This window comes from Dermochelys coriacea, chromosome 3, assembly GCF_009764565.3.
Source record: "Dermochelys coriacea isolate rDerCor1 chromosome 3, rDerCor1.pri.v4, whole genome shotgun sequence".
Taxonomy (NCBI): Eukaryota; Metazoa; Chordata; order Testudines; family Dermochelyidae; genus Dermochelys; species Dermochelys coriacea.
Window position 1 is genome coordinate 170,414,575 of NC_050070.1, and position 21,447 is coordinate 170,436,021.

General features: G+C 39.5%; 1 protein-coding gene across 10 annotated transcripts in view; it reads right to left on the bottom strand.

Moving 5' to 3' along the window:
- HHAT (hedgehog acyltransferase) overlaps positions 1–21,447 on the bottom strand; it is a 311,133-nt gene that overhangs the window by 270,067 nt on the left and 19,619 nt on the right. For 8 of the 10 annotated variants that reach the window (XM_038397621.2, XM_038397617.2, XM_038397622.2 and 5 more), the window contains exons 4-6: positions 20,191–20,304; positions 14,055–14,249; positions 9,594–9,806 (exon numbers count right to left, since the gene is read on the bottom strand). In XM_038397621.2, coding sequence (XP_038253549.1) covers positions 9,594–9,806; positions 14,055–14,249; positions 20,191–20,304 — 522 coding nt within the window. Of the gene's footprint in view, positions 1–9,593; positions 9,807–14,054; positions 14,250–18,939; positions 19,049–20,190; positions 20,305–21,447 lie in introns of those variants that run through there. The other 2 variants (XM_043511806.1, XM_043511803.1) reach the window with 2 other exon arrangements.

The following is a 21,447-nucleotide window of genomic DNA, read 5'->3' on the forward strand; positions in this document are numbered from 1 at the left end:
GGAAGAGGCCCTGGAGGTTTTTCGCCTTCCTCTGCAGCATGGGGCATGGGTCACTTGCTGGAGGATTGTCTGCTCCCTGAAGTCTTTAAACCACGATTGAGGACTTCAATCGCTCAGACATAGTGAGAGGTTTTTTGCAGGAGTGGGTGGGTGAGATTCTGTGGCCTGCGTTGTGCAGGAAGTCGGACTAGATGATCATAATGGTCCCTTCTGACCTTAGTATCTATGAATGTCATTGTATTTGAAGTTGCTCAAGGAGGGCCTGATTTAATTATAATCCTCTAATTTCTAGAGGGCTGCCACACTTGGAAGAATACAAGTCCATTTTAATAAAACCTTTATAATTATACAACCTCTGAGAATTATACCCTAAGTACCTGATCCAGCAAAAAGTATCTGCTAACAAATAAACACAAGCTTTTCAAAGACCCATGAAAAGAAAACTTGATGTTTCTCTCAGCATGTATCTACCACTGACGTCCCTCATTTTAGTGTCTCTTCACACATGGGAACACAGGAATGTAGGAACTGGCAGACTGGATCCGTCCCAAGTTCCATCTAATGCAGTATCCCATCTCTAACAGTGACCAGCATCATATGCTTGGGCGTAAAGCGCAAGAACCCCACAGCAAGCAGAAGGACCTGGAGAACAGCCTCAAAACAAACCTGTATGTATTTTTAACCACACAAGTGTAACCATGTTATAGAATTTCCTCACTGATACAAGATAACAGAAGTCACTCCAGGGAGATAAACAGAGCTACAATATCTTCAATTAATCTATTCCCCTTTAACATCTGTTGGGTTAATTTTTTTCCAAAGAAAGCACTTTACCTTCAAACTCGTACAAAAACCCTGGAATTTAAAAATTCTGACAGGCAGAGCTACTAAAAAAAAGCAAATTAAGAGACAAGAAGTTTACTTTTCTCCTTAGTTTCTTTCAGTTCACCTTTAGGAGTAGGTTTTGAATAGCTTACAACATTTTGTTGTTCTCATAAAAAAGTATTAACTAATTTTGAAGCATTTAGTTAAATAGCCTTTGTAGAGGAAGAAATAACCTACTAGGTCATCTATTTTAAAGGAAAAAATATTTTAATAAGAAAACTAGGCAGGGCTCTTAAAGTAGATTTTTCAATGCCTGAGGACAGCTAGTAATAAAAATGTAGGTTTTCATTCAAGGTGATCTCCCACAAAAAGCGTGACTCAAAGCCCACCAAAGATAATGGGAGTCTCTCAACTGACTTCAATGAGCTTTGGAAATAGGCTCAGAGACCCTAAACTCTATGAGCTCCTGACTCTGTCCTTAGAGACTAAGGTATGCTTTAATATGCTGTGTAATAGGGTCAGGCATTGTCAAAGAACAATCATGGTATATGCCAGAGGTGGCTGCATTTAAACTATCAAGTGATTCATACAAGCATTCATATATATTTTATATTACGTATACAGTAACTTCCCTATTAACATCCTCTTGCTTAACGTTGTTTTGATCTTATGTTCCTGTTCAATTACAAAACACGCTCCATTTAAAGTTGTGCAATGCTTTGCTATAACATCGTTTGGCTGCCTGCTTTGTCCATAGCTGGCAGCCCCCCCCCCCCCATCAGCTCCCCTATGCCCCCCACCCCTGCACAGCACCTTCCACCTGCCAGCAGACCGTGTGGATCAGCACCTTCCCCCATCTCCCACCGCCTCCTGCACGCAGCAATCAGCTGGCTTGCAGCGTTCTGGGGGGGGAGGGAGAGCGAGGACGCGGCATGCAGAGTAAAGGGGGGGGGAAGAAGAGGTGGGTTAAGGGTGAGGGCTTGGGGGAAGGGGTGGAGAGGGCAGGCCGAGGGTTGAGCCCCCCGCCCCTGGTGCTTGCAGAGGAGGGGAAGCTGCCGGTACTGCTGCGCAACATGCTTCTCCTAGTCTACAGCACCTTCAGCCTCCTTGTCTGCCTCATTGTCTCCAGTGCCAGTGGGCTGTGCCTGTGTGGGGTAAGGCAGGGGACCCTCCCAACGATAGTACTGTACTGTACGGTAAAAAAACAATTTCCCTGGAACCTAACCCCCACCCCCCACATTTACATTCATTCTTATGGGGAAAACTGGATTCGCTTAACATCACTTCACTTAAAGTCGCATTATTCAGGAACATAACTACAACTAAGTGAGGAGTTAGTGTACATTAAATGCATTGTGTGTATAATTCATGTAATATATTATGTACACGTATACTTACACACACACACACACCCCACATTCAGAAAGAATTTTAAGTTCTGGACGCACTATTTAAATGTAAACTCCATCTCTCCATAGTTTACCCATGATGTTGCTCTTGGATGCTGATGCTACTTCTTCCAACTGCAAAGCCTGCTGTGATTGTTGGTGGATCCCCCTGTACACATGCATCCGTGCACACATACATGCTCACATGCACTCCAAACCAGCGTCAGGGGAAGGGCCCTGAACCAAGAGAACAAGTGTGGCTCTGCAGCAGAAGGGCAGAGAAGGCTATTTGCTGAAACTGACCAAGGGGTACACATAGCAGGCAGGCAGGAGCCTCAGAGGCTACTACAGCCTCCGAAGCAGCAACTACTAGAGAAAGAGACAAACACTATTAGTTGTTCCCAGGCATATAACCTTAAGAGAGTCCAGATGTGAGAGACAAATTATAATCATCCTGTATTTATCGCTATCCTTAGATGCTGGGAAAAGCCAAAGGGAAGTAAAAACATTTTTCACATAGTGGCTGTGGTAGTGATAAATATTTGTTGAAAACAAGAAAGGGGAAGAGAAAAAGTAAGTGTGTGATGTTGAAACTCTCCTGTTTGTATCTAATACACTGGATTTATTGCTCAAAAACAATTTGTCGCACTAAATGCTTTACTCCTGTAACATTGCCACGGTCAGCAAGACCTATGGTGATCTGCTGAGCAAGTGCCAGTCTCACAAGTTTAAGTCATATGGGGAAAGATTTAAATTTTGTAGTTGGCATGTTTCCCAGGATGCCCACCAAATTCTAGGATGTTAACTATATTAAACACATTCATATACTAAGTCTCATTCCACCTTCTGCCTGAAGTAGGTTAGAATATAATCTACTGTTTAGTAGGAAACCAGCATTGCCTTCCAGAGTCACACACAATACAGCATGTAAACCAAAGAACACTACAGATGTTGAACTTTAATTTTCAAATGCCTCCCTTTTGTGAGCCTGTTAAATTTTCACATGCATCTGTTTGTGCATGCAGAAAGCTACTAACAGAAGCCAACACACATTTACACACCTAAATCAGGTTTGCACATGAATATTTTGAATACTGTATAAAAGACAGACCCTCTGAAATTTTGGGTGGAAGGATCAAGGTTTCAACTGGCCTCCACAAACGTATGCAAATATGGGCGTTTACATGTACAAATTGGGAAGTTAGGTTCTAATATGGGCTGCATGTATTTGCGTACATAACACCCACAAATTCTGCAGGTGAATTTGTAGAGGCTGGTTGGCATTTTTGACCTACTGAAACTGCCATGTCTTTGCACGTGTTTGTACAGTGCCTGGCATAAAAGGGCCTATAATTATTGGTTGGGGCTTCTAGGCACAGTTGTAATACAAAAATTAAACATTTTATTAAAGCTTATGTTAAAGTTATCTACAGCACGGATTAATAAAAAAGTTTCTATTCACCTGGGCAGAATGCTTAAATTATCCAAAGATAACAAGTTTGGTATAAAAAGTCATAAAATGCACATAATACATAATCTACAATATCCCAAATTAGGGTAACAAATTTAACAGTACAGTTTAAATATCAGTATCCATGGAAAGTTATACTAGAAATAACTTGTGAAAAATAAATAAATGTAACAATAAATATAAATTGCCCCTCAGTAATTGAGAATTTAGGGTAAGTTATCCCTAAATAAATACGATCTATTAAAAAAATATTTCAGCTACTTTCCTGTTTTCACTTCTCATTGGCACTCTGTCTCATTTTTCCTAGTATTGCCGTTGTCTGGTGACATATTCTAAATAAATGTCCCTTGACCACCTGATGGCCAACACCATGAGTCACCACATCAGCCAGGAATAGCACTGACCGATTCCACATTCTCGCACTCTTTACTGGGATCCCTTGTGCCCATGGCTCCAACGATCAGTGCATATATTTGAACCTCATAACCCCCAGCATTCAGCGCATCATCCGGTGGCATATTTCTCCTTTTTTGAGCTTGGGGATCACAGGCGGCCACGGTCCTGTTCTCAAAAGGAACTGTGACATCCACCATGAGGATCCTCTTCTGTACCTTGTTAGTAATGACGATGTCTGGTCACAATTGACTGTCCATTCCAGGGATAGTGGAGTTCATGCCAACCTTCCCCACAGGTAGAGGGACAGCCTTGATTAAGCGATCTTGGCTGGTGCTGTGGCACAGCTGCCAGATGCAGACTACTATTAATAAAAGGTCAAACTATCCCATTTTTGCAAAGCAATTAAAACAAAGTAAAAGCATTATTACTGAAAGCTCTCTGCCATAGAATAGTTTTGCTATTTTTCATTTTCTGCAACTCCATTCTCCAGCATGTTAAACAACAACATTCTTTTCACTCCCAAGAGTGATAAAGAGTTTCTGCAATTCTCCTTCTTTTTTATGATAACAGCAATAAACATAGTTTATACCTCATGAACCTGGACAGAGCTACTGAAAATTGCTAATTAATTATCATTCAGACTCCTCTCTATATTCTGCCAAGTCACTACCCTCTCCTCATTTAAGTCACTCCAACAAATGCACTTCTTCTGCAACACCTACAAGGGAGTCAATAATATTAATTATTTAATAACCTTACCTTCCTTTTTAGTTTTTGTTTAAAAATCAAATCTTGCAGAACCACCAAGATATGCATATGCATACTTCAAATGCAATCATATTGCAGTAACCAGCATCCTCCTCTACTGTTTGTCTCTCCCCGACTCATTGTCTCATGCCTAAAATTTAGGTGTGTTTGTGGCAAGGACAGTGTCTGCTCTGTTTTCTTTGAAGTGATTAGCATGCTTTTGGAGCTATAAAGTGATATATAATAAGGAAATATTTCCTCAGTCTTCATCAAAGCTAACATTAAAAGGTAAACATCATATTCATTTGAATTTTCTCCCCACCAGTTTTGTTCTTCTCCTGAAAAGGGCTTTGTAGATGCACAATTGATTGCCTTGTTCTTAGTGAAGTCTAAAAAATTACTTGATAACTTGTTACATCTTTCAATGAGCTTTCCAGATGCTATTGCTCTTCTGACTCATCTCCCTTAATGACATCTCACTGGCAGTGAGTACTTTGAAGAGACCAAGTTTCTTCAAAGTACTGAAAAATCACTTGACTCGGCCCCTTTAATTCCTCTGGCACTTCTGTCAGTCACAGTTCAATTCAGTATCAGTGTGTGTGTTCATTTTTCTATTCAAACCCACAAAGGGGAACTGGACACCTGATTCCTATTCATTCTAATGGAAAATGAGTGTCCAAATGTCAGACATACCCACAGAAAAGAAAACAAAGCTGAGAACAGGCTAGCCTACCCATACTAGCTTGAACCCAACTAGCGCAAACAACAATAGCAGCGAAGACACCATAGTATGGGCTTCAGTGTGGGTAGTACAAGGCTAGCATGGACTTTGGGTACATTCTTTTCTCGCTAGCCTGCTCTGAAGGTTGTGCAGCACTGTCTTCACTGCTATCATTACCTGCACTAGCTGGATTCAAGCTAGCTTAAGCTGGCTAGCCCATGTACAGATTTTGCTGTAGACATACCCCAAATTTAGTTCACTTTTACTGATTCTTAAAAGTGTAGCGTACTCTACTTTTGTTAACTGTATTTTCATCATGTCTCTCTTTAGAAAGGGAATCTTTTTCTCCACTGCACCAGGTGACAAGCATCTCTCTTCCTGTCACTGAGCCTGCCCAAGTTCACTCTAATGTGATTAAATTCATTTTAGCCAGGTGGAGGAGGATGGAGAGAGAGAAAGACTATCAGTAACACAAGCCAGTCACCAAAAGTTAACCACATCCCTAAGTAAAGCGTTGGAGTAATGTCCAGCTGGTTACAATGGCACTCACTTGGACAGATCCATGCACGTTGCTTACAGTTATGGAGTTACCAGAACAGAGGCAGTCCCTAGTATTTTCTTTCAAACCAAGCGTTAATCATTCCACACCGGACTAGATTAGTTTTCTGAGGGTACATGCTGCCTTGAGGTTCCATCTGCTCTATTGGTGGTGGAGGCTATTTTATTATCTTGTCTTCCTTTGAGATGCACAGCAATTAGGGATTCAGAACTATAACTATGCTAGACCATGTTCTTGCCTCTGTTCAGCGTCACAGTTGTGTGTCACAAGTTGGCTTTGCATTGATGCAATCCCCATACACTGCAAGTACCCTGACTTTTATAAAATTTTAAACTGCAAAGCATATCTCATTGCTGTATTTAGCGACCAGCTGGTATGTCTGTGCTACTACTGCACATGCCTTGTACCTTGAAATTATCAGTCCCTCACAGTACACCTACACACCAAGTGTGTCGGGTAGAAATGTTCATTTGCAGTGGTTTCAACAAATATAGTCTTTATTAAAGGTGGCTGATTGATGGCACTGAAACCTGAAGTCTATGCCTCTCAGGAGATCAGACACGTAGCATGCACACACGTAGCAAACGGGCAAGCTCACCCAGGCCACATCACCAATGTGACTTGGTATTGCCAGGCTGTGAGAGTAATACTGCCTTCACGCCATTTCTACTGAGACTTAACTAGGATGCCAAGTGGTGCAGATTTCTGTGGTGTGGGCTCCTAGCCATTCAGAGAACTGGACTGAGGTCATCCACTCATTTCATGTAAGCTATCAGAGAGTCACAGGACACTACAGAGCCAACTAATGACTTTTGCTTACTACCAATCTAGGCGTTTATCTGAAGTGGTTGCCTAGAGGTGAAAGTCTCTGTCCTGTTACTATTCTTGCACTATCCAAGTCTGGGTAGCAATGTCCTGCATTTCTCAAAGTGAGAGGTGTAAATGATTAGCCAAACTGGATGCTCAATTTTTCTCCAGAGTCTCAGCTTTCATTTTAACTAAAAATTAGTCTTTACCTGTTATGGTTTCAAAGAAAAGCTTCAAACTGTGAAACAAGTGTAACCAACGCAGAGACATCTGCATGAATTTGTAGAGCACCTGAAACACCAGTTCTGAGGTTTAAACTGTGCCATCTATTTGAATGGATAGTAACTCATATCCCAGTCATGATCATTTACATGGCAACATTGTTAGTTATTTCATTGCTCACCAAAGCATAAGAAAGGAGAGAAAGAATCTTTTCATGAAGAATTACGGCAGAGTCCCCTGGGGGGGGGGGGGGCGAGGCATAAAAGACGAGCCTAGGAGATGTATAAATTAAGATGAGATAACCTTTAACAACACATGGCAGTGTTTCAGGCACATGATTGGTTTCATTTTTTTTAAAGGGGGTCTCAGCTGTCAAAAGTTTGGAAATAGATGTTTAAACTATTTATCAGTGGCTTTCAAACCAGCGTCAGGGGAAAATGTGGTCCAATGAATACTCATCAACTGCCAGCTACGACATATTCAATGCAACAAAATGAACGATTTGCAAACAGCTGAAGAAAGATTTTATCACTCATATACACATGATGACCCTATAATTTCTGTTTCCACTGCACCTGTGTGGGATGGTGGGAAGGGTTTACCTTTTCTTATTATTTTTCATATATTACATATGGTAGAGTGCCCAGAAAACACACTACATTAAGAATGTTCTCTATCTTAAGACCTCCAAATCTGGTACCTCCAAGAATTTCCTGTAATTTTGGCTTTACAAAACTTAAACACCTGGTTCAGGATAAGGATAAGAATCACAAATTTTCTGGGGACTAATACTGAAAATTCTTTCATTCTTATTCATGTGTAATTTTCTAGCTGACTTTCAACTTGGCTTTGTTTAGTGCACAAGCCTGAACTGAGTCCAAGCATCAAAATATCTCTTACATTGGTATCCGGTGTTCAGGAAAACAACAATATTGGAATGTCGGAATTCCCATCTTTGTATGGAAGACAGTAGGGCTGTATTTTTGTTCAGCACTTAGATACTATGATGATGGGCATGTTAGAAACACAACAGGCATAGATGGATCTGTTGTCATGCAAGAAAAACTGAAAGTGATAAAGAGCAATTTATTCATTTTCTGGTAATTTTTTATTTGAATAAGGCGTATTGCCTGTAATACCCACAACAGAAAGATATCTAGTAACGATTGTCAAAAGTTCCTTCACTGACTTGCTCAAAACTGACCTGTCTCTATGTCATTGTTGTATACCTTGATGTTGTCAAATTCAGTGACAGATGTATTGTTTAAAGCAACTAAATTACTTTGTTTTTCTAAAGCCCACATGGAACTAGAAGTCCCTTACAACATCCAGGAAGGAGAAAATCATATATTAGACTCAGTTATGGACACTGGGCACTGAAATCACCAAATGCATGAATGAAAACTACTACATTCCCACTGTGGGTTTTCTAAGGTATCTAGTTGATTGAAAAAAAATTTATATCTATTTCAGAAAGGAACTAAGATATTTGTACCTCCAAGCCTTCACAGTCTAATGGAGAAGATAAATAAAAAAAATATATGTGGAAAATTAAGGCTCTGAGTTTAAATCAGCCCCTCTTTACCCCGATCCCTAGATTTTTAGACCTATTTGTATATTTTCCTTCAATCTGTCACTCAATCAATGAAATAGTTACTCAGTTTTTAACCACTAGTTTTTTGTGAATTCAATATTATTCTATGGTTGATGTATAACCAGGTAATACCTAAGCTTGTGTTCTCAGTGCTCCCCTCTTTCCCGCATGCAATGTACTTCAAGCCATACTAAAAAGGGGAAGATGAAGATAGAAAATATTCTTAATGTTAGTGTGTTTGAAAATCTCATCAATGAGAATTTTTTCTCAAGTAGGTAACTGTAAATGAAACTTTTAACTCAGACTCGTCTGCAAGGAGCATTTTAAAATACATTATCAAAAGAATCATCTGAAGTAATGGATTAAAGGGAATTTTATGCTCTGCCTATCCAAAATATTCATCTAATTAACGACATCACCTCTCAAAAGATGAAAGAATCTGCTCTCCCCCCCCCATCTCTTTCCCATTTTAATTTAATACAGCTTGAATACATACATCTGGCAGCTGGAAAGAGGTCACCAATTTGTTTAGCAGCTTTTCAGATATTATTTTCAAGATATAGGCCTGAGCTTCAAAGTCTGGATCCAGAATGAAAATCTTCTGAAGTTCAGGGGATGTTTAATAATATGTAGTTTTAGCTCAAGACCCCCAAATAATTTTCACGCTTTTGTCTTCCTTCTTTCAGAACCCATTCTGGCCAATTTATCAAAGTACCCAGTGCTGTCAACCCCCACATTAAAGGTAATATGTTAGGGTGCTGGGAACCTTGCAGGAAGTGCACAGCACCTCAGAGGATTTAGCCCTCAGTCCACACCAGATATATCAAAAACCAAGAGCTGTATCAGCTTGAAAGTGCTGTTACCTGCTTAGTAAATTCATTGAAGGTCATAATGGGTCCATTGTGGAACACAGGATAGTAGAACATGTAGGCCAGCATCCAAAAAAATGAGTAGTACCTCTTCTGGGCAGAGCCATGCCAGCAGTATTCAAGGCTGAAACTAGTATAGTAGAGGCAGTGAACAGTCAGGGTGAAGAGCAGCAAGTAGTACTCATTTTCAGTGTCGTACCACCCTCTCTGCAAAACAAAACAGAGAATGGTGCGACAGCTACATTTATAACATGATAGGATTTTGATATCAAACAATCAACATTCTTGCTGGTACTCCACTAGATCTTAGGTCATCATCAATAAAGGGCAGTTAATATAGACTCTCAAACTATGGCGTGCGCCTCCCTGGGGAGGCACCAGCACATAGTGGGGAGGCACTATTTACACTTATTTCCTTGGCATATCAGGGTTTCAGGCTGAGCAAAAGCTGAGGCTGAAGCTGCTAGATGATACTGCTGGTAGCCTCAGTAGTTATGACAAGACTGCAGTTCCGGCCGCCCCAACAGAGGCCGCTGCAGGGCTTGCTGGCTCCTGCAGACAGAGGCTGCTCCCTGCCTGTCTAGAACGAGAATGCTGCAGCCTGCATGGGCCAGTGGAGCAGCAGGAAGGTGGCTCAGTGGCAGCAGCTTCCTGCTCCTTTCGTTCTCCTGCACTGGGGAAGGGGAGACACAAAGGTGAGCTATGTATAGAGGCCAAGGGCAGGAAATTCTCAATGTAATTAACAGACTTGGTGAATACCCACGTCAGTGAACTGTGTTTGGATTGTAACATCTATATTTTAGTGGATTTGATAGCCCTCCACCCCATCCCCCATTTGATAAGATCCTGTCCTACTGCACCATGCATTGGAACCAAAGAGAAATGAGTTGGTCAGTCCTAGTAAAAGTGTCTTTTGGAGAGAGGATGATGGAACAAATAAATCTATTCACAAGCGAAGAACAGTTTCTTTAAAATCCATAAGCCCGTGAAAGGAAGCAGAGGATGAAGATAGCAAAAACAGTCTATGCCAGTCAGTTAAAGGATGGTTAGCGACCATTATTTTGGCACAAATCCAACTGTTAGAGCAATAGGCTTCATTTTCCAATTCAGAAACCCACAGTCATTAAAGAGAAACTGCCAAGCTTGACTAAGCAACTCTGGGATATGAAACAAAAACCTGCATTTTGAATTAGAGCAAATACATCTCTCTTGAAGTAGAGAGCATTAGTGAAGCACTTGTTTATCATATATTATGTTCCATCAAAATAACCTTTATACATTAAGGCATATAATTTCATCTTGATGCAAAAGGCTTTATGCACATAACACCAATAAGCATGACAAGGGATAACCCCCATTATTTCCCATGAATAATGCCATATTTCAAGAAGCAGCAGACATGCTGAATCTAATTTTGAGTTAGACCTCAAATCCAAAAACTCCAACAACTGGAGGTGTGGAAGGCGGGGGTTCACCTTTAATTTTGGGGGGTTTTGGGGGGGGTTGTTTTTTGTTTTGTTTTTTTTTTAAACACATTGCAAAAAAATTTGTAGGCTTCTTACACAAAGGGTTAGGTAGGTAATATACGTAATCATCCTCCTGATGGACGTGATGCAAACATATTCGGCTCTGGGTGTCTCAGTATCAGAAAGATGTTGACAAATTTGAGGGAATTCAAAAAAGAGCAACAGAAACGATGAAAAAAGAAAAGGAGTACTTGTGGCACCTTAGAGACTAACAAATTTATTTGAGCATAAGCATCGGATGCATCCGATGAAGTGAGCTGTAGCTCACGAAAGCTTATGCTCTAATAAATTTGTTAGTCTCTAAGGTGCCACAAGTACTCCTTTTCTTTTTGCGAATACAGACTAACACGGCTGCTACTCTGAGAAATGATGAAGAGTCTAGAGGAACTAGCTCATGAATAAAAACTGAATACAGGCAAAACCAATTAAAGTATTCAAAGGGTGTAAACATCAGAGAGAGTGGAATGTCTAGGGTTTGTGCAAGGGATCTAACTAGGAGCAACAGATTAAAAGGAAGTCTAAATATCTGGAAGAATTTCAGTTATAGCCATTAGACTGTGGAAGAGGGAGTGGCAGAAAAATCCATATCATGAGGTATACTATAGGGTACCACAGTATCAGTGTGGGTACCTGCAACGGACTATTCCTTCAACAATACCAAAGGATGTGTACTAGTGTGCTTTAGGGAGTCAAAAAAGACCATGTTGATGCCTTGAACTACCATTAGCAGAGACCTGGTGAGAAGATTTCCGTCTTCTTTTCTTAGAGGGTGCCTGAGAAGGTGGCCACTTTTTATGTTCCCCAGAAGAATGATGGTGTGTGCTACCCTTGTCAGATAAAATTTCAGAGAAGGAGCCTCTGTGGAAGAGGCACAAAACCAAGCGGTTGTAGGTGCCAGTGCATTTTTTGAAGACGACGGCTCCAAAGTCCAGAATGCCCAAATCTGAGGCCAGTCTCATAGATTTATCTAATGGGAACAGCTTCAAGCGAGCTTCTCTCGCTTATTTGAAAAACAAATAGAGCATTTGGACCCTCACCTAAACAAAACAAACTTTTAGAATGGCCATCATGAAGGAGAATGGCCATGTGGCATGAAGAGCAATATTTGAAACAAAGATTTCTGTTCAGCCACAGAGATGGAAAATTATTTTAAAAGTTACCCAGATGAAACCTAACTAAACAATACTTAAAGCCTATGAAAAGCTAACCCTAGTACTACTGCTATCAACTAACCATATCCAGGAGTTTCAAGAAAAACTAGGTAAACTAGGCTGCGGAATAAGAACACTGGCAATTCCTTCATCTCTCAGCCAAGGGCAGTTAGAAGGAACAGAGGAAGATGGCCCTACTCTGTCCTTTCATGCCCTCGGGAGAGGGGCACAGCCATTGGTCAACAGGCACTGCTGCCCAAAAGACTACGATCTCTGCTACATGGGGCAATGCACATCAAGAGTTGTGTACGTATAAACAATCACTCTACTATAAATGTTAACTTTTTATGTCAACTACTGATGCAATGTAGGTATAGAAGCAGGTCTTGGGCCCTTTTCAGGTGTCGGATGGCATCTGAAAGGGAAAGCATGATCAGAAAAAATTCCCTCGACTCCCTGAAAAGGCACCTGGCTCCTTCGAAACACCAAAATGAACAATACCTCTTTAATTTATTAAATTCCAAATAGTCATTCAACTTTTGCTCAAGTCTTACTATTTGAGTCTACTATCTCAACTAGAATCCCATTCCACCTATTCACCACTCTCTCTGCAAAAGGTCCCCAATTCTTTTTTTAATATGTTTCCTCCTGCACCTAATTGCAAGATCTTTAGTTCTGGCTTGTTCATCAATCTCAAAAAGGCTATTCAGTCTTGATTTTATAACAATCTTTGACTAGTTTACGTACGTCACTTATGTTGCCTTTTAACATTCTCTCAGGACTAAATAATCCAGATGCTCCTCATCTGCAAGAAAAACAGGAGTACTTGTGGCACCTTAGAGACTAACAAATTTATTAGCGCATAAGCTTTTGTGGGTTACAGCCCACTTCATCGGATGCACTGAATGGAACATGTAGTAAGAAAAAAATATATACACACACACACACACACACACACACACACAAAGGTGGAATCTGCCATACAAACTGTAAAAAGCTAATTAATTAAGATGAGCTATTATCAGCAGGAGGAAAAAAACTTTTGTAGTGATAATCAAGATGGCCCATTTAGACAGTCGACAAAAAGGTGTGAGGATACTTAACATGTGGAAATAGAACCTCATATGTAAGACCACTCATTTCATTCATCAATTCAGCTGCTCTTTAGAATCCTTTGGGAGGAAAGGCATCATAAAAAGGTAATTTGAAGACAATGATGACAATAATAAAAGCAAGCAGAGCTGTAGATAAATGGTTTTGAAATCCACAGACAGCAGTTTTAATTAAAATATAGCCAGGGCTTAAAGAAAGTGGGTAAATCAGATAAGTTTGAGCATAGAGTACAGTTTATTGCATTCGGTGATTTCATCTATTGTTTAAAAGAGAACAAGGAAGTTGCAATGGAGAGCAAGGCTCTTCTATCTGCCTCATAGTTCTCCTCTCAATTTACAGCAACATGAAACTCTATAGAACAACCTTGTTATGCATCTAGTTATCTTTTAGTACTCAGGGCCACAACACACCATGACAATACATATGAGAGACAGCCCACTAGAGGGAGTTCTCAGCAAGGTTAACAACATTTCCAAATGAGATGCTACAGTCAAAGACTGTACCAACACCTACTGCACCTTAGCACCTAGAAAGTTCTTTTGTGCCCATCTCTGCCTAGGCAAAACTAGAAGTGATTTGGCTGATAAGGGTTTTGCAATAAAATGTTGTCCAAGATCATGATAAATAAATACCATACTTTGATCACGCTAAAAAAAAAAAATTACCTTTGCTTCTTCCACAGCTGGTACGCGCAAAGTTGATAACAAAAGTAGTGAGCACAGCCATGTCAGGACGGCTGTCTGAAACTGAGCCACGGAAAATGAAATGGCTATATGTAGCAAAATCACTGCCAAGCCATTGATTCCTAATAGAAACCAGCAGGCCACCATCCCGTATGCCATTAGACACCAGGGTTTGTACTGGAACAAAAGGAGAGAGGGGGCCTTTCAATTTAAAATAATAACAATAAAATTAAACAGCCCCCCTAAAACATGATATTTACCTAAACAAACCAGTATGTTTTTAATAAATGGCAAAAATAAACAGACACAAAATACCAACCTGAGAATAGTACTAATGCCTAATGATCTAAATATCAGGTGTGAAATACAAGGAGTTCCTGGAACCAGAGGTTTAAATTCTGATAGGATCAATTAATCGCTTCTTTCTTCAAGTTAGAGAATCTGAGCTCCACACACTTTTTTCTGTGAGGGCCCTTCAGATGAGACGTTAACACTGAAGCATTCTCTGCTCTGCATGGACATTAAAGATCATTTGACACTATTTATATGCTTAGAGGAATTGCCCCAGTGTCCCTGCCCACATTTCTTTCCCTTCATTGTTTTATAGTTTGCTATATACGGTTGAGCTGTACCACTGCCACCTCCCACCCGACAGGTTGATTCTTGTATAAAACTCTTTGCCTCCACCATTTGCTACTATCAAAAACACTCAAAGGAGAGAGTTGGACACAGCTCCTTCAGGAGCCAATCAGTGTTGCTCTGTGCATCAGTCATGGGACAGCTAGAGAAAAGCAAGAGTTGCGTTCTCCTCCACCAAGGATTAAGGCAGGGACTAGGGGTGCAGTAGCACCCCCTAACTTGAAGTAGTTTCCTTAATATACATAATACACAAAATTTACAATTTTGTTCAATGGCTTTCACCACCCCCACTATAAAAACTGTTCCAACCCACCATTATCAGGCCTGCCAGCCTAGGAAACTAGGGAACCAAACTTGGATCTGTCCAAACACAGACCACGAGACCCAGTGTTTCCCTTCCAGAGAAAATCCAACAGAAGGAGCAGGCTTCTCTTGAAGCTCTGCATGTTCTCACTGATTTGCCCTTTATCCTCCTCTTTAACAGGAGGGATGTGTGTCCTTATGGAATGGGGAGGGCACGTGACTAGCAAGCCTCAAAGATCCCTGCTGAGCCTCACAGCTAAATGAAGAGCAATCAGCACCGGCACCTGACCATATTCAAGACCTTCTTCATAAGCCTCATCCTGGCAGGACCGGCACACTGACAACACCCACCTTGTAAGGTTCCCACATGGAACACAAGGTCGGCAAGTGATCAAACTTTTGAGATAGCGCAGCACCTAGATTGTGGAATTTGCTCCTTCTGGATTTCTACCTCAGCCCTGTCCTCACTGCTTTAAAACTGAAAATCTCTCTGAAAAGCAGTGTTAATTTTTATTACATTCAGATCAGTCTCCCCTCCACACCCCCTTTTCATTGTTAATGACACCAAATGTTGTTTGCTTAATTATTTCAATAGGATTGTATTTTAACTTATTTGTGAATCACCAGGAGCACTTCAGTGAGGACACTTTTTAACTACAATTATTATATGCCATATTGTGCCTTATCTAGACTTTTCTGTATGCAGATGGCTAGGTAGATGTACATAAATGTGTGTGCATTTAAATCTGTGGTGTATTTATAACAAATGCAAAACACTGTATTAGTGTGTTAGGATTATGAATTTAAATGCACAGGAAATGTCTCAAATAGGCAGACCAGGAAACCTACAATAAGAAACTTTTGGTTTTGTTAGCTAAAATTTAATCAGCTTCATAGGTTCTAAGACAATTTGCACATGCACTCTCACGGTGCATTGCTGCATGGGTTTATATTAAAACACATCAGTATATCACCAATGCTAAGCTCTTCAGGGCAAGGTTCATGTCCACCTATAAACATACACAAACAGCACCTAGCACAACACAGCTCCCATCCTGACTGGGGTCTCTCCATGTTACCATAATACAAATAATAAAGTCTTTTTTCATATTATTTGCCTTAACATTTTGAAAAAATTAAAGTTTGCCTGTATTAATGGCAATAAAAATATATTTTAAAAAAGAAATGACAGTTTAAAATCCTGCAACATAACATTGGAGTTTTATAGATTTTTCTGGGGTCTCTCAAGAGGGCTCCAGGGTTTCTAAGGTAAGGACAGTAGTATGTGTAGTAAACATCTGAACTGAGAACATTATCCTGACATGTTCAACATGCATCAGCAGTTCTTTGAAGCTCTTGAAGTTGCTTGTCTGGATGTCTGTGTCTCTCTCTCTGCCTTTCTTTAAGCAGTGTTTGAGGCTGAAAATAGCATCAACAAGATGCTAAGAAGAAACTACTGAAGTGACTCCAACTGTGAAAAGAACCCTCTTGCTGCTTTTTACATAATTTGGCATGATTTGAAATCTAAACAGTGCACATAAGCTTATATAATTACTCATTATAAATCTGAACTCAAAAAATGGAGAGAGAGTCACACTGAGAATCACTTTTACACAACAGTAGCTGAGACCCCTTCACAAAATTGGAAAAGAGATGTTCTTCTAGTGCATCTAAACTTTGGCTCCTCTATGAGCATTCAACTCAAATACTGATATGTAGATTCCTATTAGTGTGACTGTTTAGTGCAATTGTTAGATTCTCTTTTCTCTAGTTTTCCATATTTTAAATAATTTCTTCCTACAAAGCATTACAAGAAAACTGAAATCCATGTCTCTAGAACAGGACAGGACAGGACAGTTAAAGAATCACATGACACAGACCAGTGAACTATTCACCACAAGACATGGGACTAATAATTAGAAGTGAACAAATGTAACTGTAAATTAGTTACTCAAATATTCCTTGATTATAATTAGGTTTATGGCTTCTTTTCCATTCTACATTATTAGCATCCATCACATTTACACAAACAAGTTAGCAAATAAATTCCATCGTAGATATTTACAAGGTTAGATCCTCTATCTCTTGTGGACAAACTGAAGAAGAGACTAAAATTGGCATATGCTTTCAAAATTATTCCTTCTAATGGGAACACAAGGTTTTCCAACCCCATGAATCTGCAGGATCCATGACTAAGGTACCCCACACCCCGAAGATCTTCTGTAACATCTTGCTCTGGTTCCCAAAACCCTAGAAGAAAAGTCCCTGCAGAGCACCTGCACAGTGGTATGTATATGAATAAGCACAGTATATCTGCAGTTACACTAGCTCGGATAAAATTACCAGGGCCATCATTCCGAATGCTTAAGGGCAGAAACTGATCCTCAGCTGGAGACAAAACATCATTTCCCCTTTATATTATTACACAATTAAGTATAGTGAAGATATTCTTAAATATTTGACACGTTGCACTCTCAGAGACAAGATGAATCAATGGCCTATTCAACTGTGAGGATTCCTGTGAAGAACATTTTCTTATTATGATTACCACTACTACACTTCTTGCCCTTCACCTGCCATTTTCAAAAGACCAATTCATTACATTCACTTTCTTTTTCTTACATCCACAGCATCAATGCTTCTAAGTTTATTCTCAATTTACAAAAGATCACCCAAGTTCTAAGAAAAAGCTAGCACAAAGAAATAAAAAAAAAAAGTGATGCAAGGTCACAAGCAGTATCATGACAAGATCTCCGCAGGGAATCCCTAGTGTTCCCATGTGTTTCAAATACAGATTCCATGAACCATAACTGCTGGCAGTCACATCTCCATCCCACCTGAGACGATCTCTTTAGGGACTCAAAGGAGCTTTATAAAACCTCTCAACTGAAACTGCTGAAATACCTGGTGTTACACATTCTGCACTGCCCCCAAAGCACAAATGTTTGGCATTCTATAAAGAAAGATAGCAGTGAAAGAAATTAGGTTTTGTCTTTTAAAAAAAAACATAACTGTCTGCATAATGAAGCAGATCAATAAAAGCAGAACAATATGGTTATTAAATTTTTCTTTTCTGAGATACAACATGATTATGATTCAACTTCAGATTCAAAGTTCCATGTAATTTCATCGCTGATTAATGCTAAGGAACTATAAGCTGGTCCCTTCCTCTCTCTTTAAACCAAGAATACGATTTATTAAAGGACACCCCATTTTTACATACTAGATTGCTGAAATTATTATAGGCAGGGCTGGTAACACCAGCCATTAAAGTTACATGACACTTCCCATTATTTGATCCTCATTTTCAGTTACTTATATTTTTGCCAAATACTAACTGCGTGGGCTGAAATTTTTGATTCTGGACATCAGCCTCAGGCTGAAATTTTTGGGAAATTTCAGCCAAAATAATTCAGCCATATTCAAGAACAAGGAAAGACTTAACAATGGAGGGTTGAATTAATTTGATGACAGGGACACTGATGGAGAGGAATTGAGCTAAGCTGCTATTGAAGGAGTTGAAAGTGATCGATGGCAGCAAGGGCAGGATTTGTTTTCATGGCAGAGTAAAATGATAATATGCAGGGATAACTTGGGTGGTGTTAGCATAGAGAACAGGAAGAGCTGGTAGATGAACTGATTCAATACAGAGAATAGAAGTGATTGGGAAAGATGGTAAGAGTTTGTGATGGAAGGTATAAAACACTTCCCAAAATGGAAACATGTGCCTGAGCGTTTGTTACTTCCTTATTTATCGTCTCCTTTATGAAAGTATGGGGGCGGGGAGTGAACAAATCCATTATATCGGCTCCAAACTTTGGCAGTCTTCAAGTCATTTCTTGCACTGCCACTGAAAATTAATAGGACCAGCACAACCACTGAGAAGCTTCATACAACCACTATTCCCCCCCCCATATCAACCTACCACAAAAATGTTTCCTTCTTTTCCCCCTCATTTGTGAATTTTCCCTCCAAAATTTCAATGATCCAGAATAGGTAATATTCAGTCTTGCAAAAGTGCCTGAAATCGCATTATAGGATAGCAACAAGAGTTTCAAAGCAGCTTTCTAATGATTCTATATAGCCATAGAAGGTCCCAGATATTAGACATTAAAATTGATACATTTTTATATATATAGCTTAGTCACTTTATAATTCTCCCTGTCCTCTGAGTTCTGAAAATGTGGGTTTATGGTACTAAGGGGGGCTGCGTTTGCAGATTGAGGGAGATGAAAAATCTTCCCAGTTGAGCTTGGCCAGAAAACATAATTTGTATCCTCCAGAAAAGTCCAATATTTGGTTTTGTCCTGATTCAGGACCAACCAAGAAAAAAAAAAAAAAAAAGACAATTTTTGTAGAATGAAACATTCACATGCAAGTGTTAAAATGAAATGTTTTGTCACTGTGAAATTAAATATCTAAATGAAATGTCAATTGGAACTAAAAAATTCTGAATTGACATTTCACTTTAAAACGACATTTTAAGTTGAAATATCAATTTGAAATTAACTGTTTCTATTTGAATCAACTCCCCAAACAGAAATGGTTCAGTTAAAATAAGCACTTCAAAACAAAGCAAAATGTTTGGATTAAATGATGTTTTGGAAAAAATTAAAGAATTCATTAAAATAATTCCAATATTTTCCAGTGTAAAATTTCAGTTTCAACAACTACATTTTCCAATGGAAAAAACTACCTCGGACATCTCTTCTCCACAGCACATACGGGGGAACAGAGTTACACTGTACTAGGTCTGTGGTATAATTGCCCATCCATGCAGAGACATGCTGCTTTTGGCTGTCATGTACCTGCACAACGTGTATCAGATTCGGTCCCAAATATCCTGCATATCCAAGTCCTCATTATCCAACATCATTTTTGAGTATTCTCATAGGGAAGTATTAAGTTCCTAACTATATGCCCAGTTCTCTCAACCTTACTCACAATGAGGTGTGCTTTATTTATGTTGATTTAAATGGGACTGCTTCCTCATTTGAGTAAAGGTGGCAGAACTGGGTCATAAATAATTATCTCTCCTAGATACAACTTGTCGGAATTTTTCAATCTACAGAATATACTTTTCAACAATTTGTAATATAAGTGTTCTATTTTCCAGGTCTCACAGCTAACCGAAAAAATATAAGGTGCACTCCTACAAAAACACATGCATTCATACCTTTTCCATAAAGAACCTTGACATCTGAGATACCATTAGATGGCCAAGCAGAAGCCATATTATACGTTCCTTTCCCCATTCCATCCAGAAGCTCCACTCAAAGTCTGTGGGATCCTAGAATACACAGTGAATTGATTGATACATGTTTCAAAACTGGGTGCGGGGGGGTGAGTGTACTGATGAAACAGAGGGAAAGGTTTGAACAAAACACAAAGGTTTATGATCCAATACCAGAGAGCGTGATCTGAAGGGAATCTACACACATTGTTAAAGTAGCAGAGTCAGATTTTCTGAGGTGATGAGCATCCATAATTCCAAATTATTTCAATTTGTTTAAAATTTGTGGAACCATTTCTATTGGTCTTATATCTTGTAAAACCAAAATTTCGGGCCAAATTTGATTTGACGGTGACCCTCCTTTAATTTTCCCACCAAAGCCTCAAACATTTTCAAACTATAAAACATACGCACAAGCACATAAATACATCATCATCTCAAAGCACTGAAAAACATAGATACAAGCGAGGAAGCACAGACTCAGCACAGAATAAGATTCCTGATTTTAAGGGCTCTCTCTCTATTCATCAGTATTTACTGAATACCTACGTGGTATGTTCATAGTAATGAGATTTCTCCAGGAGGCCTTTCAGAAACAATATGACAGTCCTCCACACAAAGATTATCAAATGGAATTTTCAAACTACAGTAGTACGTGGCTGTTTACCAGTATCTGAACACAAGAGGACAATAATGCAGATTTCAACTATGCAGCAAATAACTTGCTTTAAACTAGATTATGTTACTATCCAGACCTTAGTGCAACTGTATACTTTGCAGCTTTGGCGCCATGCCCAGTGCACCAGACAGCAGAATTGAGCTAGCATGAGGAAAGAAGTAATCTGCGTGGTAAAAAGGAGGTGCAGATGACTTTTCCGCACGGAGCAAGGAAGAAAACCACAGAAGGAATTATAATCGAGTCTGGACTGTTCCTGGGGCAGAACAGCTATGCACCATCCTTACTCATGACAAAACAAAGTTTAAAACTAACTCAGAGCAACATATTAGCTTTAGCTTAATTCAGTTTAAAAATTATTCAAATATTGGAAGATCATCAGAGTAATTAATTTTATAAAATGCCCTGATACAAGAAAATGTCTGATAATGGTTTTTACATGCAATGGTTTTTTGGCTCCTAGCCTCCCACCCAGATTTGATCACAACCAACACTTTTTTGAAACACAACCTGTTTTCCTAAGT